Source organism: Pistacia vera, unplaced genomic scaffold, assembly GCF_008641045.1.
Source record: "Pistacia vera cultivar Batoury unplaced genomic scaffold, PisVer_v2 Contig793, whole genome shotgun sequence".
NCBI classification, from domain to species: domain Eukaryota; kingdom Viridiplantae; phylum Streptophyta; class Magnoliopsida; order Sapindales; family Anacardiaceae; genus Pistacia; species Pistacia vera.
In genome coordinates this window covers 12047-36821 of record NW_022196660.1, presented here as the reverse complement: position 1 = coordinate 36821, position 24775 = coordinate 12047, and the positions used below count along the sequence as shown (strand labels likewise).

The 24775-nt window shown below is 35.4% G+C and overlaps 3 protein-coding genes and 1 pseudogene across 6 annotated transcripts; 2 read left to right on the top strand and 2 right to left on the bottom strand.

Moving 5' to 3' along the window:
* The first annotated feature begins 883 nt into the window (after positions 1 to 883).
* Positions 884 to 2313, top strand: LOC116116978 (gibberellin 3-beta-dioxygenase 3). Its single transcript, XM_031403015.1, has 2 exons — positions 884 to 1370; positions 1713 to 2313. The coding sequence occupies exons 1-2, from the start codon at positions 892 to 894 to the stop codon at positions 2311 to 2313; spliced, it is 1080 nt and encodes a 359-aa protein (XP_031258875.1). The 5' UTR covers positions 884 to 891.
* A 223-nt stretch (positions 2314 to 2536) lies between these two features.
* On the bottom strand, positions 2537 to 11854 carry LOC116116977 (transcriptional corepressor LEUNIG-like). 4 transcript variants are annotated; one of them, XM_031403011.1, is made up of 18 exons: positions 11664 to 11854; positions 10407 to 10504; positions 10186 to 10295; positions 9268 to 9573; positions 9106 to 9194; positions 8907 to 8982; positions 8745 to 8820; positions 8240 to 8289; positions 7191 to 7493; positions 6886 to 7062; positions 6186 to 6428; positions 5979 to 6096; positions 5706 to 5815; positions 5407 to 5556; positions 4635 to 4790; positions 4422 to 4538; positions 3496 to 3702; positions 2537 to 2955 (listed from the first exon to the last, which is right to left on the bottom strand). In XM_031403011.1, the coding sequence occupies exons 1-18, from the start codon at positions 11693 to 11695 to the stop codon at positions 2812 to 2814; spliced, it is 2562 nt and encodes an 853-aa protein (XP_031258871.1). In that variant the 5' UTR covers positions 11696 to 11854; the 3' UTR covers positions 2537 to 2811. The 4 variants fall into 4 exon arrangements, with proteins under 4 accessions (XP_031258871.1, XP_031258873.1, XP_031258872.1 ...); XM_031403012.1 differs by having other exon boundaries at positions 2889 to 3012; XM_031403013.1 differs by lacking the exon at positions 10407 to 10504 and having other exon boundaries at positions 2538 to 2955.
* A 1548-nt stretch (positions 11855 to 13402) lies between these two features.
* Positions 13403 to 16104, top strand: LOC116116976 (annotated as a pseudogene).
* Positions 16105 to 17222: 1118 nt separating this feature from the next.
* On the bottom strand, positions 17223 to 22372 carry LOC116116988 (sodium/pyruvate cotransporter BASS2, chloroplastic-like). The gene is made up of 13 exons (XM_031403029.1): positions 21927 to 22372; positions 21631 to 21745; positions 21173 to 21296; positions 21031 to 21072; positions 20834 to 20947; positions 20667 to 20729; positions 20432 to 20559; positions 19282 to 19363; positions 18724 to 18775; positions 18488 to 18585; positions 18214 to 18372; positions 17626 to 17715; positions 17223 to 17525 (listed from the first exon to the last, which is right to left on the bottom strand). Exons 1-13 carry the CDS (start codon positions 22042 to 22044, stop codon positions 17448 to 17450), a joined length of 1263 nt encoding a protein of 420 aa, XP_031258889.1. The 5' UTR covers positions 22045 to 22372; the 3' UTR covers positions 17223 to 17447.
* Between the last annotated feature and the right edge of the window lie 2403 nt (positions 22373 to 24775).

Below are 24775 nucleotides of genomic sequence, written 5' to 3'. Positions count from 1 at the left end.
GAGAATTAATATGAGCCCTCCCCTGGAATCATGTTATGTGCCAGCTAATTCGGTTCATTTCTAACTTTTGTTGGAGCTAGCTCCGTCTATTTTCATGGTTAAACACTTCTTTTATATGATTAAGCTGATCATATAGTGCATGGTTTGATATTATTGTTTATGAAGCATGGGAGAATAAGGTCGTATACTACCCAATAATCTTGATATAGTTAAAATGGAAGTATTATAGATAATTATATAATATACTGTTACATATGGTGCGTGAAAACACTTCTTACAAGAAAATATGACGTCTGAAAGAAAGAGTTGAGTCAATCGTTTGTCTTTTTCACTGATGATTAATGAGCACTGAGTTGAGTTCGTGCAGACAAGCTTGGCTTATATATAATTAATATATAACCAGCCAAGTTAATGAAAAATAAACAAGAGTCTGTGATCAATAGAATACACATACAAAAATTTGGTAGCTTCCTTCAATGGCGCGTGAGTGCATTATTTACCTCTATGTGCTAATTGAGAGTACATAGCAATGGCATAGACAGCTGTCGCAGAAATTACCCAGAGGATGTAGCTTGAGTTGATGGAATTTATTTCAGTAAGAAAAAAAAAAATGAACAAAGGGAAAGATATAGAAGAGCCAAAATTTACATTCATTTCCATCTCACAGTTGTTGCACGTATCTACCAGAGTCCAGAAAGCATCTCAACAGAGTCAGAATGGAGACAAAGAGCCAAGAAATGCCAGACTGCCAGTTATAAACAAGAGACAACAGTCAAGAGCTCTCTCTCCAACTTCAAACAAGAAACAACACCTCTCTCTACCTGCAGCTACAATTAAAAGCATCTCTTTCTCAACTCTCCGTTACAATTAATAATTCTCCATGCTTAAACTATGAATTCTGTATCAGAATCATTCAAAAACAATCCTCTCCATTTCAAACATATCATTCCACTTGATTTCAACACTACCCTTACATTACCCGACTCCCACACATGGCCCCTATCCCTGGAGCCCATCGACTCATTAACCCATGTCCAGCATGAAGCTTTGCCGGTCATTGACTTAACCAACCCGCAGGCCATCACACTTATTCGACAAGCATGTGAGAAATGGGGTGTGTTTCAGGTCACTAACCATGACATTCCCGTCAAACTCCTTAATGAAATCGAGTTTCAAACTAAGCGATTATTTGCACTGCCGCTAAATCAAAAACTTCTGGCTGTCCGATCACCAGAGGGATGCACCGGTTATGGCTTGCCTCGCATGTCCACCTTCTTCTCTAAGTTCATTTGGTCTGAAGGCTTCACCGTTATGGGGTCTCCAGTGGATCATGCTTGCCAACTTTGGCCGCACGACAACGCCAATTTCTGGTAATATTATTAATGAATTCTTTTGATATCACCAATTCATCTTTAGTATGGTATCTAAAGATAGATAATCATATAATTATATATTTATATTGGATCATTATCTTGGCACGAAATTTATGTATGTCTTTTACCAAAAATATAAAATGCTTTGTAATTTTAACATTCTCATATCATGGCATAATGCATCTCTACTTTAATTGCTTGGAAAAATTGTAGTCAAACTGGAAGCGGTAACGCCCTCCAAAAATGCATCATTTACTTGCTATTGCTAATCAATTCTTTATAATGCCTCTTCAGACTTTTACGAATTTCACATACGTTTATCCTAAATATGCAATGCAGCAATGTGCTGGTAGAGTACCAAAAGGAACTCGACACACTAACTGAGAAGATACTCGTACTGATGTTTAAGTCATTGGGCTTAACCCAAGAGGACGTTAAATGGTTCAAGCCCAATAATGAAAGCAAACCTCCACAGGCTGTGCTCCAACTGAATTCATACCCAGTTTGTCCGGACCCCAGTAGGGCCATGGGCTTAGCTCCACATACCGATTCATCTCTACTTACTTTGATATACCAAAACAACACCAGCGGCCTCCAAGTTTACAGAGACAACCTTGGATGGGTGCCGGTGAAACCAATCACTGCTGCAGTTGTAGTCATGGTTGGCGACTTGATGCACATAGCCTGCAATGGTCTGTTCAAATGTGCATTACATCGTGCACTTGTCAACAAGACTCATACACGCATATCAATTGCTCACTTTTATGGGCCACCAAGAGACGTCAAGATTTCACCATGTTTGAAGTTGGTTGATCCTGATCACCCTATTCTCTATCGCCCCGTCACATGGAAAGAGTATCTTGATGCCAAGGCAATACATTTCAATAACGCACTTGAGTTGATTCGAGACAAAAATAATTCTGGATGTACACATCTTTAACTGGACCAATCCTGTTCAACAATAATTCTAGGATGTACACATTTCTTTAGTACATAATTGATCAGTTGAACCAGGAGTATCCAGAAAGTATAATTCAGACCCAGCTTCTTCTTTACAACAGAGTTAAGAAAAAAATCATAGCAACAAAATAGTGTAGTTTTTCTTTCTAGCAAACAAAAATTTGCACAATATACACGTTTCACATGTCTGACAACAGTCCTAGATGTTTGCATCGAGTTTAGCCTGCCAGAATACAATTGGCTTTGAAACCAAAACTTTTATCACTTTTCTGGGGGTTAAAAGGGACTATGCTAGGAAAACAACTGAAAAGGATAAAACATAAAAACCCCTTTCCCTGTAGACTCTTAAGCAATATAAACAACCACAAGCATCTGTCAGAGGCTGGAAACTTGACTTTAGATCATATGATATAGAAGACATACAAATTTATAATTATTACATTAGCTACAAAGTGAGGACATCCCAAAAACTAGTAAGTCACTTCCAAAGCTTGACACACTTGTCGTGACTCGCTGAGGCTACCAAACCAGTAACATTTGATACTGCCAATGAAGATATAAGCTTGTCATGTGCATTCAGGGTCAGTGTCTTGTTCTCGGTCATGTTCCAAAGCTCCAGAGTCTAGAAAACCCAATCCACATCAAAACAGAGGTCCAAATCAGCATCTTCAGCTAGAGACTGTTAATTCATTTCACGGTCCATGCAAGGAACTAGTTTAGCCAAATATATGAATCTATTCCTAATACGGGTGGGTCCTCATACAATATTGGGCAGAACGGATCCAGGTACTATGAATCACTGATAGATATTATCTCATCTTGACAAACCTTATAAAAGAGCTCATAAGGACTCTATATCAACAAATGGAAGTGGCATACAAATTTTAATATAATGTTTTTATTAAGTATACTTTAAGCTTTCAAGCCAACTGAGTAGTAAACTTTTTTTTTTTTTTAATTTTTTATTCTGGATAGGAAGTGGTAAATTTGCTCTTAAACTATGTATGATCATGCATGTGAAAAGACAAACTAATGTAGGTAAGTATAATATCATGTATGCGTTTATGTACAATCCTTGCTTCATGTGGAATCAAGGGGTAAAAGCTCTCTACGTTAATTAGCTGAAACAAATTGAAAGAGAAGCATAAGAGCTATGACTTACCTCATAACAGCCAATGACCAATAAAGAAGGGTGCGTGGGATGGAACACACAAGTACGAAAGTTGTTGCCAGTACAGCTCAACTCCTGAACACACTCCCCTTTGCTTCCGGAGCCAACAGTCCACACTTTGACCAATTCATCACTCACTGATGCCAGATACTCACCAGTAGGGTCCCAGCATACAGAATGAACTTGATTTTTATGACCCTAGAATGACAGTTTCACACAACACAAATGAATGAATACTGCACAGTCATCAAACAAAATCTCAGCCAACTAAAATATTTTAAGGAGTCCAGATCATGCAACATTATTCATTTCACTCATCAGAAGTCCTTCCAAGTTCAAAAATAGAATTACTACAGACATTTCATTATTACCATCTAACTAAATTGATTAGCCAACAAGACCATTCAAACGTTAGGAAATTGATACAACACGCGAAGTGCTGGTGTATAACAGGAAGCGTGGGAAGAAGCACCAGGGGATCAACCGTGATAAAGGAAGCAACTAAAGTGTGAAGAGTGTGAAGTGAAGAAAAAGGTAGAGTGGACAGGTGGCCAAAGATAAGTGGTGGAGGGTTAAATTCTGTTAAGGGAAGAAATGAATAAAAGGAGCAGCAGAGGATGAAAAAGGGAATCGAGAAGAAGTTAGTAAAAGGGGAGGTAGCTGGCCCTCGAAGTCCAGCATATCAGTTTCCATTGTTTTCCATTGTTTTGTTATTTGAATTCTTGTAGATCTGAGGTTGAGATACAGTCCATAGTTGAGTGTAATTCTGAACTTCTCAATACAATACATACTCTGTGATTCTGAATATTTACTGGGTGATTATATTGAACTGTGGAATACATCTGGTGTTAGTGTTTGTGTGTGGTGATTGAGTAAGAAATCTGGGTAGGTTCGCAACAGAAATACTCACAACAAACCTGTAATTTAAGTCTGCAAACTTGGGTCTCCACATCAAATATGGATACATAGTTCTCTGCAGAAGCTGCAAGAATCCTTCCAAAACGTGGTTGAAATCTCATCTGGGTTGCACCACCCTGGCAAAATGCAAAAGGATTCAAAAAAGTACTTATACAGAAAATAAAGACAAAAAATAGAATTCGATAATACAGTTTCCTTTGAATACATTATACCTTGAAAACACCAGCACAACTGCCATTGTTGATACTCCAGCATCGTATATCGCTATTATTATCACAAGAATAGATAAGGTCCTCTTTACTAGGGTGGAAATCCAGAGACATAACAGTTGTAGAATGCCCGGTAAAAGTACGAAGAGAATAACCAGGCTGCAAAGAAGAATAATCTATCCATCATCTAAATTATTGAAAGATGGTGGGGGTTTTCATAATAACACCTATGGGTTTAGATGTATCGATACTCAATCATGTGGCCCCTTGTTCATAAAGGGTTAAAGTAACAACTACAAGGAAACATTCTTATATCATAAATTCATATTTCAAACCGTTTCTTGTGGTTGTGAGCTTGTTTCCATTAAAACTAAAGGCAATAAAGTCTTGAACAAAGTATAGGAAACTAGTTACCCAATTCCACAAAGTGGCCAAAACTACTTTATTATTACTTTATTTGGACATTAAGATATGCGGTGGCTGAATTTTATTTTTGAAGGTACGAGAACATAGAAAATAACAATGAACCTAAAGTAAGATGTGAAGTAGGCAAGTCATGGTTTACCTTTCAAAAACAAAGAAAGAGAAAAAGGGAAAACACACATGCTCAAAACCAGTCTCATTGCACAAGAAGAATAGATCTCCCAGAAGATTCTATTTTTTAATATTGCATAACACACAAGTCATTTAAGTAATTAATCTGGATCCTTTTGTGAGGTGCAAACATTAAAAGGTAGAAACAAATATGCAAACAAAAGGGACTATGCTTACTGACATTATCAGTGTCCCAAACCCTGACAGTTCTATCAGCAGAAGATGTAGCTAGCCTTGACATGCTTGGACTGAAACGGACATCAGTAATCCATTGAGTATGTTCTTCAAGCGTAGACTTCACTGTAAAAGACTCTGTGCACCATAATACAGCCTACGCCACAAAATCGTCAAGCAAAAGAATTAACACTGTCCTTTAGAACAAACACAAGAAAGCACCAAAAGTCCCCTGCGTTGCTCCAGAATTATCATTTAAAAGTATCAAGAAACCATTCATAAAACAGTTTCACCTCCAGTCCTTACCTTTCTATCATGCCCACCAGTGGCAAGGAGTTTTCCATCTGATGAGAAGTGACAAGATTCAAGCTTACTGCTACTTGCAGGAATAAGCTGGACTTCCGAAAATGTGAAGCCTATTGTTACAACATAATTGTCAAAACCTTGGGAACAATTTACATAATACAAACAACATTATATCCAAAAGTTCTAATTCTGTAAAGTTCTCCCTTCTACCCCCCTTTTCCATGCAAACATGCCAAGTTACACAGAAATATAAGAAATCAACATTCATCATACCCTTGCTGACTTCTGCAAGCCGACCAACCCTATCTCTTGGATCTGCATCGTCAGGTGACAAGAATGACTCTACATTATCATCCAGGGATCCATCATCCACAAAACGGTCAATATCAGCCTGCAATTAATTAATTCGTTACCAACTATCAAATGAAAAGTGCTAATAACAATTCCATGCAAGCAATGAAGTAAGAAGATGTTGCTCACCAATTGATTTGGTGCTGATGTGAGAGAGCCCAAACCATCAGAGCCAAACATAAGCAAAGACTTAGAGGAGCCACCATTATGTTGCAAAGTAGGTCTTGAAATCACATCTCCTGGTGTGTGAGTAGAAGGCGATGAGGGTGAACTTGGGGATGGTCCAGTGGTGTTTGCAGTTCCAGAGCTATTGGCAGGACCAGAAGATGATACTGGCTGCTTTCTCTTTCGCCCAATTTGATTTTTTGTTGCCTTAAACAAACAAGGAACACTAATTAGAAACACAAACCAGGTTAATTTTTTGAAAGGCCAAATACACCACTGTCATATTCTGCATCCGGAAATCATGTGACAGCACAGGTATATTAAGACTAAATAAATCGATGAAAAAGTAGTAAACACAGAACTTAGAAGGGGAAAAACAATCAACAAAAAATGAGACATATAATTAATTGGAAAAACCTCATATGTTAGTGATTTGTGGTACAAATAATAAAACAGAATTCTGAAAGAATTTAAAGATTTTAAAATAATATTAGAATCAAATTCAGAAGAAATTATGTTAAATGAACCATTTTAAATGTTTTAATAAACTTGATGAGTGGAGAGTTCTGATAGAATCAGTCTAAAAACTGCATGAAATTACACATAACAAGAAAAATGTGCATCTAATATAAATTGTAATCCCAAAAGCAAGGAGATGACAAACCTGATCATTTCCTTGAAAGGTATTTGACATACTACCATCCATTGTCATGCTGCCAGCACCTATCATTTTATCATGCTGCGGGAGATGGGAGTTTGAATTCTGAGACTGCTGGCTTGAAAGGGGATGCTGTGGATATTGTTGCAGCTGTTGATTGTTCTGCATCTGTTGTTGCTGTAACTGGCAAGTATTCAAATATACATAAGCAAAGACCTCCAATAAGCCAAATGGGCTTTAAAATATGTTGGAAACATCAAACAATTACATTGTTTGTCAACTCAACTCTGAGTACAAAACAGAGATGGTACCTTCATTAGCATATCAGCATCTCCACGAGGCAGCACAGGGCAACTAACTGGCATAGTTGATCCAATATTAGACACTACATCACCAACAGAGTTCGCAGGGCTATCTTTACCGAGACCCATATTTCGATTGTTAAGAAGCATTCTCAGTTTTCTGCAATCCATATCATTGGCAGATGGAGATGTCAAACTCTGCTGTGCTTGAAGCATAAGTTGTTGATGCAACTGAAGTTGATTGAAGGGCTGCGGGGACTGCATCAAAGACTTTTGCTGCTGCAAAAACCCAGGTCGAAGCTGATCCAGTCCCTAATAAAAGTGAAGGTGATTTAAGCAAAGAAACCCAACATCCACATGTTATCTTATGACATTAAATATGAGTATATATCATATCCAGACATGACAAAGTTAATCCTAATTTGTTTGCAACTTCAATCATGCTAGTTAAATGTCAATTACAGAACTAAAAGACGCTAATAATTTTACTCAGGCCCACTTGTATAGACGATCCTGCCAAAAAAGGGAGGGCAAAATTTTTTAAAACACATTACACAAAAGTCAGTATAATCTATGCGCAAAGATCAAAACAATGAGATATATCAGGCCAAGTACTTGCATTTTAGAATGTGGTACAGCAGCCAATCCTAACAATTCCCTGCTCCAAAAATCAGCCATATCACTTTGTAATTTATATAATTTTTAAAGCTATATTAGATATTCTTTATGAGCAACATTCAGGAGCTTAACTTTAAACTCCAAAAAATTTCTCAACTAAGATAACTGGAGTTCTATTTGTCAAAACATAAAAAGAATTGAGAAAAGAAAAAGAGAACAATATATTTTTGCTTTTATAAGGTAAACTGACACCATTAACTAATGAAACATTCAACAAATAGACTTCTTCAAGAGTGAAACTTGAGCATTATTAACATAACATAGTTCTCAAATATTCAAATTAATAGTGCAGTTTATCTCCTGTTAGTCTTTACGATAGTATTTGGCAGCTAAATATTATAGAACAACATCATAAAAATGGATATTGAGGGGGTTCTTACCGTTAAAGGCCATCCTTTCAAAGTCACATTGCCGCCACCTGGATTTGATCCTAATAAACAAGAGAATAAATGTAAAAACCAAAACTTAAGATTCCAACAGCATAAACTTTGAATCGAAATCTTCAACCAATACAACCATGATTTCAAATTGCACATGCCCTGACACTGACTATCTGGTTCACTAAAAGAATTAAAAAAAGTTCCAATTTCCCAGTATTTTTATCCTCGATCAATTTTCCTTCGGTAGCAAGCATTTAAATCTAAGATTACAATTTCAAACTTGAATCCCTACTAAATAAAGGAGCTCATAAAGGGTAAAAGAATTTCAGATATGAATTCACAACTACAGTGTTTTATTAAAGTTTTATGAATAAGGCCATTGGAGCTGATCCTGCCAAAGCAGGATCCAAAGTTGGGTGATATAAAATTGACCATAATCTACTCAAAATTATCAGCCACAATATACAAGCATATAAAATAAAGGAAATGACAGTATCAATAATACCATGAACTCCAATTAATGATCCATCTGAACCAGCAGGTCTGGGACTCATCATAGGGTTCATCTCACTCTTTATATCCTGTTTCAGCATACAAAACATACTGAAATGAAATATGAAACATGGAATTAAAAGGATGAAGGCATGGTGAAAATATAAGCATTTACCTGTGAAGACACTGGAGGTTGCTGATTCCGACTTTGAACTTGTTGACTACCTCCAGGTGTACCATGCAGTGTTTGCCTGTGAAAAGGAGTTTCCCTTACATCAAATGACACATCAGTGAAAGCCAAAGCAAGAGGTAGACCATTCATAAACCAAAAATTATATCCTTAAAAATAGTGATAACATCATGTGAAGAATTACCCTGAAGACTGGCCTGCCATTGCAGTTGGTTTCAGCAAAGAAGCCTGATTTGGATCCAAAAGCTGGCCCATATTTTCACCCAGTCTTGACTGAAATAATCAGGCAATGTCATAAAACTAGTAAACTAGAAGCCAATATATTAATCCATCAGAAAGCTAGTACCTTCATAGCTGCATCATCCAAGGAATCCCTCTGAAGTGGAATCTTTAAGCGATCCTCATAAATTTTTGCTGCCAAGGTATTTGCAGTTCCAGGGCTCTGCCTCATGAGAGGGTCATTACTGGTGCCATTCAGAAACTGGGCACTATCTCTTCTCTGCAGCTGTTGCTGTTGCTGCTGTTGTTGTTGCTGCTGTTGCTGCTGCTGAGCATGCCTCTGCATTATGAGCTGCTGCATCTGCATGTGCTGATGCTGCTGAGGTTTTTGATGTTGTTGTTGCTGCAGCTCCCGAGCTTTAATCATTTGAGTCTGCCATTTTAAGATATTATAGAAATCATAATCAATCTACTAATCCCTCCAATAAACCAATTGTCAAGCAAAGAATGACTTCACTGAAAAGATTTTCAGCAAAACAGAGATGTTATAGCACATACATATTGAGTCTCCCCCAATTCCATTCATGAGCTACAATACAAATGATACAAACAATTTTTACAATGAAAATTTAAAAGAGTCTGAGCAAAGGCGACTTGAAAATATATTTATTAAGCCTCCCACCAGAAAGTCTTAAGGGTTCCTCCAATAACACCATATCCAGGTCAAAATGGACAAATTTAGCACAAAACCACAGTGAAAATAAGTACAAATAAAGCTGAGAGCACAATGAGGGGAAGTTCACATAGATAATGAAATACCATTAGTTAGAGGTAGGCACTCAATCCTGAGTTTTCTTTTACAGATATAGAATCAAATTTCACTTTCCAGATTGCAATTATTGTAATTCATTCTGATTTAGTATGGAGGGACCAACCACAACAATTAGGTCAAATCGTAAAACCAAAGACAGGCAAGATAGGGAAATTCCTGGAAGTTAGGCCCAAAGAAAGGAGAAAAACTCAACCCAAAAACTCACAAACCCACCTCAATGTAGGATGCAGCAGCGTCAGAGTGCTTCTCATTTGTTCTAGCAATAAATATATCCCAAAAGACTGACCACCATTCAAATAAAAAGCCACCGGGTGCATCAATAGCTGGAGGACATGCAAACAGAAAACCCAACATCAATTAAGTTGCAAAAAGATGAATGAGACATGAATAGATAAAAATATATCCTCCTTTGCATTTCTTTTCAGTAATCCTACCTACAGGATCTGTAGATACTTTCCCTTCAGCTTGAAATTCTTTTGCAGAAGCATGCAATTTTCTCTTCATAAGGTAATCATATATATAGACATCCAACCTATTGACCAAAAGAACAACAAATACTACCAGTCAAAAATTCAGTCTTAAAATTTTACAAAATAACTGGAAGTATAAATGCTTCAGATGGTATATAATGTATGATTTAGATCTTAAGTTGATAGAAGCCCACTGTTCAGATGAGGAAATGCAGAGTTTAAAGAGAGAGAGAGAGAGAGAGAGAGAGAGAGAGAGAGAGAGAGAGAGAGATTTTGTTATAAAAAACCTGGAGATATAAACTGCACAAAACTATAGCCAATGCAATTGCTCAATTCAGTTCAGGTAAAACTTTTCCATATTATGGAACCAAACAACACACTACACGATATTAGAGATCTTATATGCCTATATTTCAATCAATTTGCTCCACATTAAATACAAAGTGCTTTGGTTGCACAGAATTTTCCACCTTTAAACATTAAATTTTAGCATTATTGAGGAGGTAAGGTGAAGATGAGACTTAAAACTAAATTTCATTTCCTTCCATTCTGTTTTCTCGCCAACTAAAATGAAGATAAACCAAAAGACGTGGGGAACAAAATTCACACAGACATTGTCATAACAGCATCAGAGAGGGAGTAAAAGAAAATACAACTCCTAATCACCAAAAAAACAAACCAAAAAAAAAAAAGCCCTACAAGCAGTACGTGGCAATCCCATCATCATCAACAGCAACAACGAAATTAAATGTAAAATAAATAGAGAACATAAACCGCGGAGAGAAAGATACAAGCGAATACTAGAAAAAAGACATAAAAGCAATTGTACCCATCAATCAATAAGTTATGTCAAAAATCTAAACCTAGACATGAAACTGATCTTTGAAAACCAATTTTATCCTCAAACCATCGTCTAAGAAAATATTTCAAACGACAGCAGAGCCTAAGCCGACAACCATTATGTGAAAACATTAAAAAAAAAAATATATCGGCAGCTAAAACAACTAACAAAAACAAAGTAAAGTAAAATGATGAAAAATGAAGACAAAACACAAAACCCACAAAAACTGAGACACACCCTTTTCATAAAACAATAAAACATTACCACCCAACAAAAAAAAAACGGTAAAACCAAAACCCTGGAACATCAAAACCCAAACCCAAACCCAAACCCATATTATTAACAACAAAAATGAAATAGTTTAGTTGTTTAATACTTACATTTTATCGGCTTCCCACTTGTTCTGCGACATGATTATCGAAACAGTTTAGAGTAAACAAACGGCAAAAGCTGTGAGTATTAAGAATGTCAGATTAAATTCCCTTCTTGTTGGGCTAGAATCTTAGAACATGCCGTGTGATTTTGCAGAGTTTAGGTTTTGTTTTTCTTTTAACTTGCACTGGAAGACTTATGACTTGATTTTAATAATATTTTAATATAATTTCTTTCCTCCAGCTGCTTCTTCAGGTTTTTTTTTTTTTTTTTTTTTTTTTTTTCTCTAAAGTGCAAAACTCACGCAACCAGTAAAGTGCTGGAAATTTGTTTTGATTGAAAATTTTCAACTCTGTTATGTCAGCTTTTATAATAGAGCCAGCTCAGTTTTCATTTAATGAAATATCCGTTGGGATTTTTATTTCTGGAAATGGGTTATGATTTTTGTTGTGAAATGATGAAAAAACATGTTAAACATTTTAATAAACATTGTAATTCGGATTGCGTAATTTTAAAGCAATAGTATATAAAGTTTAAATTAAGGTTCCTAATTTCCTATCCATCAGTTGAGCCTGATGTGTTAGGCTAGAACCATGAGGCCAAACGGCGCATATTGCATCAGAGTAAATACATTTCTTTGCGTTTATTTATGTTTGATGAATATATTTATCCAAATATCTAATTTTTTTAATAAATTCTCTAACCTTCTGGATTTTTTTTTTTTTTTTTTAATGATAGAAGTGTCCTCGAGGCCATTGACTATCTTACAAGCTAACAATCACAAATATGGATTTTCATTGTATAGAAAAGCGTTGATGATAGTTATGGTGAATAGTGAGAGTTAGATTAAGGGGGTGTTTGTCTAAGCTTATAAGCTGGTCAAACTAGTTTATAAGCTCTAAAATTAAGCTGACATATTTGTTTATAACATTTTTGAGCTTATAAGTTGAGCTTATAAGCACAAAAAAAAAAAAAAATAATAAGTTAGGGGGTAGGTACTGTTTTTTTTCTGCTTATAACCACTTTACTTATAAGTTAGTTTGACCAAGCATATTACCGTATTATCCTTATTTAATTTTAAAATTCTATAGTATACTCTTATTTAATGTAGTATCCTTTTTAGTCATTTTATAATAAAATGTACTTATAAGTCATATTTTACCAAACACGTCAACTACTTATCAGTTATTTCACTTATAAGTACTTTAACTAAACATGTAATTGCTTAAAATTTTAAATACTTATAAGTTAAAATTAACTTATAAGTACTTGTTATTTATAAACTAATTTTCATAAGTTTAGACAAACACCCTTTAAAACATCAATTGTGATGGTGGTGATGTCGGTGAATGTTGATTAATGAGTCAATAAAAGGATGAACCTTTTATTTGTTAATCACTTTTTTGTTCTTATGGTTTTAGTCAATTCTGGTCAAGGACAATGTTTTAGGGTACTACTTTTTAGTCCCCAGGATTCAACAAACATTGACGTGGCATGCAATTCAATGAAGTATACTATCTGTTATCTTGCGCCTGTTGGAAATTACTTGCTAAACCTCTTTCTATTAAATTTAGGGAGAACAAAATTTTCCCACCCCAGGTTTGGTAAAACAACACTTTTCCACCCATTAAATTTCAAAACGACACTTTCCCACCCACCATTATGTTCTGTTAGCAAAGTCCGTTCTCAAAAAGGGCATGATGGTCAATTTACATCAAACCGCAAAAATCAAAGTTTAAAAATTGAAATGGTCGCCACTTACCCCACTAAAGTTGGCTTAGGAAAAAGAAAAGGAAAAGTGGAAAAGCCATTTGCCTTTTCTCCATGTTCTCTGTAATCGAAGCTAGGGTTGGTGATTGGCGACTGTTGAAGACAACGACTAAGCAAAGAAAAAGGGTTGAAACCGGCAATTCATCTTCGTTTCACTTCAGCCATTGCTTCTCACACCGAAACTCTCCTCGTCACAAAAAAACCCAAAAAGAACATTAAAGAAGACTTTGGAGCCTTCGTTGAGAAGCTTCAGCTTCTCCCTTTGCCTTAACCTGCTCCTCCCAAGGGTCCTCATTCTCTCACTTCTCTCACCTTCGCCGTCTCCGACGTGTACGCTCTCTTGCTCGCTGCCTGGCTTGTAAAATAATGATATATTTATTTATTTTTGTGTGTATTTATCAATTTGTGTTTGTTTAATAGGTTTGATATCGAGGTTATGTTACTAGTCTCAGCCATCCGAAGTGGGCGACTCCAAGTGGTGCAGCTTCTAGAACGGTGACAGTGGTTTCGACTCTTGTGGAAGGCGGTGACACTTGCGTTGGTAAAACGGTGGTGGATGAACTGGCTTATAGGTTTGTAATTTTTGTTCATCGCTTCAGTATTTGAGTGAGCAATTTACTATCAAGCTCATGAGAAATGGCCAAAAATAGCATTGAGGTCTCAACATTTTGCTTTTAATTTTAGATTTTGTATCATTGAAGATTGAAAAGTCCAATTTTAGGTTTAGAAGTCACTATGATTAAAAAAAAAAAAAAAAAAAAAAAAGAAACACTTAGTCAGGGTGACATATAAGCCATTAGAAGAGACAATTATAAGTCATTACTTACTGATTTATCCTACTTTTGGTGGAGTGAATGTTGGATTTTTTAATATTTTGTTCTCATTCTCTTTTCTATGTGTTAAATTTTTGTATCATTTGGTTTATTGTTGGTTATAAATTGTTTTTCGATGGTTTATTTTCAGTATCAATGGAGTAAATAAGCATTATGGGACCCCAACTAATCCGGCAACATATGCTCGAGTACCTGGTGGATCATGTACTAGGGCTGCTGTGGCAGTGGCAGTGGCAGTGGCAATGGCAGCTAATCTGGTTGACTTCTTTTTGAGTGAGTTTTTCATTTTGTATCTTATAGCTTATTTATCTCTTACTTTCCCTAGCAGGTACATGATTGATCTTAATAACATGATGGATTAAATTAATGTGGTCAAGAATGTGTTTGTTATCGTTAAAATTTCTCAGCAATAAAATGTTTCATTTCCTCACAATTTTTTGGGTATATGCAAGCATATCTGACTCTTAATGACAGTAATAATGTCAAAGATTCAATAATATATTTTCTATATCTATAATCTATGTTGATGTTAATTTGTTTTTTTTTTTTTTTTTTTTTTTTTTTTTTGTGTGTTTCTCAGAAAAGGATAAATTTTGTCCTATTTTGTCATGGGTGCAAAGAGTTTAAATTGTTATGGGGGTAGCAAAAGACTTGAATATCTACATGAAAAGGCAGAGCCTCGTACCATCCATCGTAATATCAAATCCAGCAATCTATTGCTTTTCGATGATGATGTTGCTAAGATTTCTGATTTCGATTTGTCAAATCAAGCACCTGATATGGCAGCACGTATGCATTCCACACATGTTCTTGGGAACTTTGGTTATCATGCTCCAAAGTAAGCTCTTTTTTTAACTGTTCAAAATATGTGCTTTTCTACTTTCTGCATATGTGTATGATAAAAATGACTGCAAATTTATATTATGTGTTAATGTTCTAATCGCAAATTATATACATAAAGGCAAGATGAGGTAAATGCGTGGATTGACCAAAAAACCTCTAAGATTGATGAATAAGAAATATCGTACCTACAAATCAATAGTAGAAAGAAATAATTTTAATGTGTACTATTTAACATTCACAAATAACAGGTTTTGGCTAGCACCCTAAACATGGGAAGGTGATGCAATTTATGTATGGCAATTGTTGTATATACCACTCATCAATCAACACCTTGGTTTGGAAAATTATGTCTTTTTTTTTTTTTTTTCTGGAGCACCTATAAATACTCCCGACTTTAATATCTAATTTTGGATTGCAGATACGCTATGACATGACAGATGAGTGCAAAGAGTGATGTTTATAGCTTTGGTGTTGTCTTGTTGGAACTCTCAATTAGGCGGAAGCCTGTTGATCATACTCTACTGCTGGACAGTAGAGCCTTGTGACATGGGTATGAACTTCATCATTGTTCTTTTCTACCAATAACTCGTTTTGGAACATACATATTTCTTCTATTTTGTTATTCTCTATGTTGATAGATAGCAAATTCATATATGTGTAAGTTTCATTCAAGCTGATTTGTATGCAATTATGGATTGTTTTAGGCAACTTCAAAACTCAGTGAAGATAAGGTGAAGCAATGCGTTGACGTTGAGTTATACGGAGAATTATCTCCCAAGGCAGTTGGAAGATGGTAACTTTGACTGAAAATAATACATCAAATTCGAGTTTTCTTGGTGGAAGAGCAAAAGATTGTGAAGATCCAGAAGGCAAAGTAAAAGCAAGCTTCAAGGAGCTAGAAAGTAGGAGGGTGAAAGCAAAACTTTTTTGATTTTAAGAAATGAATGAGAAACTTAAAAGCTGCTTATTTTAAGTAAATCATTAATGCTATTACTTAGTTTTATTTGGGTTTAAATCGGCAAAATATAAATATAAATGCTAGGACAAATCGGTAATTTTAAAGGTTTTAAATTTTAAAAATCTAATACTAACTTCATTTTAATAAAAAATTAGAGGGACAAATTGGTAGTTTAAATTTAAATATATAGTTGAGGCCATATCAATAATTTTATATGAAAAAAATGGATATATTGGTAATTGAATTGTTGACTTATATAAAATAATAAAAAAATTATTAAATAAAATAATAAAGGGTATTTTTATCTTTACAGTCAAATAGATTTTTCTAACGGAACATAACGTGGGACAATGTTGATTTGAAACTGTGGGTGGGACAATGGCGATTTGAAACTTAGACAGGTGGGAAAGCGTATTTTGCCAAACCTTGGGCGGGAAAAAGGCGTTCTCCCTTAAATTTACCCTAGTACTGTCTGTCAAACCGGAGGACTAAATTATATACTATTTTAAAACATTGTCTTTGACCATTGTTGCTTGAAACCACAAGGATGGAAAAGTAATTAACTCTTCTGATTCAAGAAGAGAAATTTAGACGGGAAGGAATAGGGGAAGTGGAGGCTAGCTGTAAACTTAATTTTAGTGGCGTGTGCCTGTGGCGTTGTTTCATAGAGACAAGAGGCCTAGCAAGGCTTAGGCGCTGCTAAATTGGAAGGAAATAAATGAAATATTAAGTTTCAGATGTTGCCCTTAACTTAAAATAGTATGTACACAAATCACAAATGAGGATGAAATGAGGAGGTGATGCAAGAAAAAGGACTTTTTTATCACCCCATAAGCTCAAAATACACATGGAGTTTGCTTTAGCAATAAAGATGGTTCTTTTTTACTTGTAAATTGAATTATTCTTGGCAGATTATCAAATCCTCTGCAGCAAGTAAAACTATTCTGGGAAAAAGGAAAATGATAGGCTACTACCCTTCTTTATTTTTTCTTGCCAAATAATCAAATCCTTTAGAGAGACAGAGAGGGAGAGAGAGAATGTGCAGGAAAAAGAGGTCTAACTAGTTAATTGCAATGGTATATTTTATTTAGACATCTGTGCAGCTTTGCAATTGCCTATAGCTATAATCAAGGGGAAATTTTAGCAAGCAATAAGCCAAAGAATAAACGGGACTCCACACAAAATTCTACGTTATTGTTTATGGTCTGACAGGCTACTACCCGTCTTTAATTTTCCAATATTTCTACATGTTTCGGTTATCACATTTTCAGGCTATTCCTATGAGCAAAAGATGGAATAACTACTTGAATCCAAAACTTTTCCAATCCGCTTAGAACTAAGAAAACTCAGTACTAGCAATACAGAGAAAACACTATACACCAGGTATTTTATTCCTTGAAGTCGTCTTTGTCATCTACCGGAATCGGCCTATTCCTCCAAAAGACTGCAAGAGCACTCCCACCAAGCTGTAAAGGAGGTAATAATGAGTAGAAATCCCAATCAAAACCAAAACAAGAGCTAGTAGGAATGTAAAATATATAGGTTTGAGAGCAAAAAGGGCTATACCGCCATGCAAACAACACTAACTGCAGAAGGGACAGCCACAAGGGGGTTTGTAAAATGCCTCTGGGCAAGAAAAAATCCAAGTGCCGAGCTCTGGAGGGGCAAATGAATGAGTAAACAAACTTATGGAACACAGAAAATAATTTCAGGAGAATTGGAATATACAATAATTCTCTAATCAGGATCCCCTGACATTACACTTGAACACCATTAAATTCATCTGATACTGCTTCTTGAGGACAGTCATGCAACTCCACATTTCGATAAACAGCAAGAGAAGTCCCGCTACCAATACAAGCGTGTTATTCAGAAGGTTTTTCTATATTTTGTTTTGGAGGGCTGGGGACCGAAGCGAAAATATTTAAAGCTGGTCAAATTTCTCATTTACATCCACAAAAAGACTTCAATATTTTGTATATCAAACTTCAATCATCTCTAGTCTAAAACCTATCAGCAAGTATTTACCAAACAGTTAAAATGATTAATTTTATTATTCTCCCGCCACATTACTCTATACTTCATCTAACTTGTTTCAGACTGAAACAATCTCACATAATCTGGTACAGATACACTCATGTGGTAGACAATTACCTGCATTCCACATTCAATGGATATGGTACGAGAAGTGGATTCACCAAATGATATTTTTGAAATCCAATAACCGAGAGCAAATGCAGCAGCATGTAGGACAGCCACTGGCAAAATTAGTTGTGCACCTTGAGTTTTCAAGACCTCTGAAACTTGCCCAATCTTGAAAGTGGCAACCACCAGAATCAGTTCTTTCCATGTAAAACAACTATTATAAAATTCTGAGCTGGAATGCTAAAGTAATTATTATGCTTCACCCCATATTTTGAGAACTTACAGGGCTTGCACAAAGTAAGGTGGTAAGAGTAACTCCAATTAAGGGTGTCACACTGGTAATTTTTGAAGTGAACTTGGGGAAGAATTCATTTGACAACACTGGCAGAAAAAGAACAAATTAGAGTTGAATTATTTATAAACAGATAAACTACAAATCTTCATTAGCTATATTCAGATGCAGATAAAAGTTTAATTTCTATCCATTAAATCAAATAAATGTAAACCGCAACTAATTACCTCCAATAATTGTTGGCACTAAGACAACTTGAAAAGTGCTAATAGCCAGTCCCTGCAAAAATGATGGGGGAGTTGTCAGACTAAGTATCACTGCATATTAAGGTGAAGTAACAGTAGATAATCCTCTCAATATTAGCCCCTCTAGTGAATAACAAAAATGACCTAGATATCATTTAAATTTTTAAGGTTGCAATGAAAAAATAATAGGTTTTAGAATGAAGAACTCCTAGATATGTACGTTAAACTCCCATGCAAAACATGAAACGAAAATTTTGTAGGGTGTCCTTGAAAATCAACAATATGTCAATTGGATTGTAAACCGAACAGCCATGACCCATCCTGTCTTGTTAAGTGCTAGAATTGGAGTACCATAATACAAACTATCCATGTGGCCAATGAAATAAGTTTATTTTTTATTTTTCTCTTTCCTTTCTGTTTTTTATTTTTTAATATGAGAGGAGAGGATTAAGTACACCAGTTTCTTCAAGATCATCACTTTCATACAGTACAAACTTGAGCGCTATGCATTAAGAAGTTATAAAGCATGAATCAACTTACAGCAGCATCAACAGGAACAAGCTGACCGGCAAGAAGCTTAGTAAGGAGTGGAGTCATGACTATAGCTCCAATAGTTGAGCACCTACAGAAATCCCACATGAAATTTATGAGATTTGAAGGTCAAGGTCTCAAGAATGTACAAAAACATTAAAATGCATTAATAAATCAGTACGCTTTCTGACAAACCACAATCACTTGCTCCCAAAACATAAATGAAAACCATTGCTCTCATAGGTGTGTGGTCAAGTTATGACCAAAAACAAGTCATGATTATATTCTGGAATATGGTCATAAAGTATGTCCTGTACTGTTTCCATATTATGCACAAAAGTATATAGAATGAAGCCTCTCCAAAGCCTAAAAATCTCATTTTTGATGTTCACAAGCATGGTGAGGAAAAATTCTTTTCCTCTCTCTGACAAATAGATGAACTCATGATCCTTTGAACAAACATAATGTAGTAATTCGTACTTGTTTACTTTACGGCACATGCTCCCCACATGTTTGATGTCCCAATTTTCTATGTCTAATAACAATACAATTCTAATGTCTAACTTCACTTCTTGATAAAGATAAATAAAATCAGGCCCTACCTTATACCTGATACTCACCCAAACTGATCTCTCTTCCTCTCTCCCTTTATTGTGAGCACATGCATGCACAAAAAATCAAAGATTGTGTGCACACAACAAAAGATTTCAAGGCGCTTGAAAAATTGTCCAATTAAAGCCTATACCTACCAAGTATTTATCTACAGAAAACTACAAACCCGGAATTTTTACTACAGAATTGTAGAATATCCAAACTCCAATTTAAAGAAAGAAAGCAAACACACACACACACACACAATTTCCTGCTTTTACTTGCATCATTAGCTGTTACATACATGTCAAGGCTTGACCAATGGAAAAGTTTTATAGTGCAAGAACCTGTGTCAGAGACCATTCGCATTTCAAAAGGCATTTAAATTTGCTTCTTCACAATAGAGATAGAAAAAGAACACAAGTAGCAGATGCACAGTTTAGATTCTACAATCGAAGGTTCTGTACAATGACGGACAGTACCAGTACTTAATATCAAACAGCAGCAAATTCAACCAGAGAACCAAAAAGTTAAGGATTTCAATTGTCTGAATACAAACGGAGCATACGTTGTCATAAGGACAGAAAGTGCTACATTTCCCTTTGAGATATAAGTTGCAACATTTGAAGCCTGACCACCAGGGCAGCATGAAACCAAAATAAGACCAGTTGCAAGTGGTGCAGAAAGTTTTAGGGACTGAAAACGAAAGAGATATATTAGCGACAGTAAATTCAACCAGGATTATGTACATCTCGTCTGTGAGCAGAAATCAACAACCAACTTAAGAAATTGAGAAGATATACCAGTGCAATGACAAAGCCTAACATGGGTTTGATTAAATATTGAGCGAGAAACCCTACACCCACCTGCAATATCAGTTCTCAGTGATATAAATCCGGAAAACTATTAAACTGAAATCTTCTTGTTTAAATAACAGTGTTAACATGCATGTGAAAAAATTGCTTCTTACAGTCCATGGATTCCGCAAGCATCGTCTGAAATCCTCAAAGGTCAATGTCAACCCCATTGAAAGCATAAGGAAACCCAGACTGAGAGTGAAAAGGTCTGTCTCCAACCAGGTTACCTGTGGGAAGACCTCATCACCAACTAGTTAAACAACAGTTTGTTTTTTTATAATCAAAGAATCACTAACAGACTGACAATTACCGCAGCAGGCTTGTAGATGCCTATTATGGTGCCCAGTATGACCTGTCCATGAAAAAATCAAAATAACTATGCAACTGAAGTATACCATTTAGAAAGATCGATTAGAACTCCATCAAGTGCTAGCAACATATGAAGGACATACCCAGACAGGAAAAAGAGTAGTCAAAGTTTCAATTATTCTCTCATACTGACTCATCCCACTAGAAGTGTTATTGGGAACATCTCCAGATACATTAGCAGCAGACTTGCACAAAACTTGGGAGTTCCTGAATATAGTAGTCGGATCATTTTCATTGGATATTGAGAGTTTACAAATGCATAATTATGGACAAGAACGACAATGGGTCCAATAAGCCTAGCAAATCTTGAAAGCAGGAACCTAATGCACTAATGTCTGCAATTTATTATACCACTTGCTAAAATGAATTATAAGTCCTCCATAATTTCACATCAACTAGAGTTCATTACGCCTTTTAACAAGATCACGTTGACCAAGCCGGTGTCTTCAGCAAGAGATAAATGCTCAAATTCTAGAGCAAGTAATAGCTCATTGAAACCAAATATATTATAATCAAACACCTGGTCTGAAAAAAAAAATACCTTGAACATTGAATGATCGAGTAAGGGGCTGAAAGGGAGACAATGGAACTTCGAGGCTTGTTTTTTATTGCCAAACTTTTTGCATTCTCGGGCATTGAAAACACGCCCCTGGGATCTGTGTATTCAAATTAACAAGAAAAACGAAGTAAAACAAGTAAGAATTTGGAATTAAAGTTTCAAAAGCATGCTCAAAAACACTCCAAATAAAAGAGAAAGCAAAAGAACAAGAACCCATGTACCCAATAAACAAATACAACCCAGAACCAAAACAAGTAACAAGCACAATTCAAACATACCCAGATGAGCCTGCAGCCTCCTAGAAGAGACTGAAGTGCTGGTTGGTGTGGAGATAGCGCGCGAAGCATGTAACTTAGTACAATCTTTAACAACAAATCTAGTAGACATGGAAGCCATTAAAGAAGAGTCTTTAAAAACCTTAATCAAGGAAAACAAATCTTAAAGTGTGAAATTTAAATGAATAGTGGACAGCTTGGCTCCAAAACTTCCGGGCTTTGGTTACAAATGTGGATATGTAGTGGACGTGGAAACCGATGAACCACACACTCCAAAATTGGCTCATCCCAATCTGAATCTCAATCGCATAGAGATGTTTTTGTTTTGTTTAGCTTATTCAGTCTATCACACAACTCTACTGATGTTTTGTCGTTGGTTCATACATGATGTGAAACCTCAACAGCTAAACCCAACTCCAATCTCTTTAGAGATGCAACTGTCCAACAGAAAATGATGTAAAACTAGCGTTTGCCACGATATTCATAAGATTAAAGCCAAAATCATTAGTTGTTGATTTTTTATTTTTTATTTTTTATTAACTTTTTCTTTTTTAGCCCATAAATGAATAAAAAATATTTTTTTAATCTTTAATTCATAATAAACATTAAAAACCTCATGCAGTTATTAGAGTTTGACTATCCAACTGTAATATACAATTCTTATTAACAAAAGTTTTACACGTTTATGAAGAATAGATTGGTTAGTTTTACTTTTACCTCACTAAATTATGAATATTGCTAATATTAATACTTTTTCGGATTCTAGAAACCATTGATTTAAGATTTGTGCTAAAAAGTTTAGTTGAAACCTATAGTATAGTGGGTTGAATATTTGTTTGATATTTGATACATTGCGACAAAAATAAAAGAAATTGATAATTTGTCTAACAATCTTTAATGGATCAAGCTGTTGCTAAAAAAATTCGTAACAATTAACGATCGAATCAAGTGGGTGTGTGATTGTGATCAACCAGTAAAATGAGATGAACAGATCGAAAGTAAGAGATAAATAATAACATATTTTTAAAGTAGTTCAATTAGTGATAATTAAACTCACAGTCGCTGTTATTGTATTGCTCAGTATTAGTTTTACATTTAGAATAATTACAAGGAGAAATAGAAACAAATGAGTGCACAACTCTCAGATGGGTCTCTTTCTTTTTCTCTCTAGGTCGATTATTTTTTTTTTTTAGGTATCTAAAGAATTCAAGCTTAATCTAATCATCAGAATCACGAAACACCCAACAAACCTAATACAGTAAGGTAATTATACAAATGTGATAAATATCTCTCTTATAACTTTGAACATAAAACCTTAAATAACTAATATAGTGACCAAAGAGTTTGTTATTCGATCACCACCAGAGGATTGGTGGGTTGACTATTTTCTTTTGTGAGTGTGTGTAGTTGGATGAATTCCTCCTCACCACCAGAGGATTGGTGGGTTGACTATTTTCTTTTGTGAGTGTGTGTAGTTGAATGAATTCCTCCTCTTGAAATGGAAGTGGCTTCGCTTTTTATACTCTCAGCTGACACTGGTTGAAAATGAATTCCTTCTCTTGAAATGGAAGTGATTTCTCTTTTTATACTCGTGTGTGTCTAGTTGGTTGTAAGCATAATCTTTCGTAATCCGAATTTGCGTCAGTTGTGCTGGTTGGGATGATGGCACGTGGAAGGAGTTTGGCCATTGGATCTGAGAGGTAGCGGACAGATGGCGTGCATCTGATGGCTAAGAGATTTACTGGACAACACTGCCAATTCAACGTGTATGACAAACACATTTACCAACGATTGTATTGATTGAATGATCATTTATTCTATATTTATTGTAAAATCCATGAACAAGTTCCAATCTATGCCAATTCTCTGCTTAAAAAAATTGTTTTAACAATTAGCTGTCATTCCTTTTTTATTAGGGTTTTGGATATTATTGATCTCATCAAGTTTCCATTGATTTCGTAGCTTTATTGTATGAGTAATGCTACATGTATTAATCAAATCATACTAACTCAAGTACTAATTAAGATAATTAAAATTTTGAATTTTTTATTTTAAGCTTTTAGAAGAAACTAAGGTGACAATAAGAGAAGTCAACTACACCAATTAATACTGGATTAGTATGGGTTTGAGTTAGTGCATATAGTATTATTCTTATTGCATTATCTTTTATCATCTATATTTATAAAGATGATCATTTTAATATTCGGTAATGTAACTGGTTCATAATTGTCCGGTGACTTATATGATGGGCTTTGACATGCACGAGAATTTACTTCTGGGCTTAAACCACACACCACCCCCCACACCCTAGAAAAAAAAAAAAAAAAGGTTCATTACTGTTGGCTTAATGGACCAAAATGTGAAGAGGCCGGTCGTTCTTTAAAGTCTTGGCTAACTCTTAATTGAAATAAGTCACATGGTTAAATACTAATTGGTGGATGGAGTTAGATATGCATAAATTATTGGTGCATGGCCAAAAAACTCTGATAGAGCAATATTGGCTCTTCGTATATGTATTATTCTCCTCCATTGATATGCAATCGGTGTCATTTGGCTCCCCTTTCAATTATTTGTTTGTCTTTCCACCAAGTAACCCTTTTTCATATCAGCTTTTTGCTTCTCTTCTTTTGATACATTGTATACTCTCTTTTCTACTGGATATTGGCAATTCCATTTCATCTACAACTTCAATTGAGTGAATGAAATTAGCTGTGATATATTCTGAACTGAATGGTCCAAACCCTTGTTGCTTTCTGGCAGCTGTGACTGTACTAACTGCATACAGTGTGTAGCTAATTTCCCACATGGAATCATGGGAAAATGTCAATTAAGAGAAGTGCTCTTTTAGTATA

Bases quoted from the DNA above. Each gene is read 5' to 3' on its own strand.
- LOC116116978 (XM_031403015.1), top strand. From the start codon at position 892: ATGAATTCTGTATCAGAATCATTCAAAAACAATCCTCTCCATTTCAAA. The intron at 1,371-1,712 runs GTAATATTATTA...TATGCAATGCAG, and splicing joins CACGACAACGCCAATTTCTG to CAATGTGCTGGTAGAGTACC.
- LOC116116977 (XM_031403011.1), bottom strand. From the start codon at position 11,695: ATGTCGCAGAACAAGTGGGAAGCCGATAAAAT. The intron at 8,983-9,105 runs GTAATTCTTCAC...TCCTTTTCACAG, and splicing joins ATGGCAGGCCAGTCTTCAGG to GCAAACACTGCATGGTACAC. The intron at 6,429-6,885 runs GTTTGTCATCTC...TGTTTGTTTAAG, and splicing joins CCTTTCAAGGAAATGATCAG to GCAACAAAAAATCAAATTGG.
- LOC116116988 (XM_031403029.1), bottom strand. From the start codon at position 22,044: ATGGCTTCCATGTCTACTAGATTTGTTGTTAAAGATTGTACTAAGTTA. The intron at 19,364-20,431 runs GTATGCTCCGTT...GGATTTCTGTAG, and splicing joins CTTTCTGTCCTTATGACAAC to GTGCTCAACTATTGGAGCTA. The intron at 18,586-18,723 runs GTAATTAGTTGC...TTTTTCTGCCAG, and splicing joins AGTGCCAACAATTATTGGAG to TGTTGTCAAATGAATTCTTC.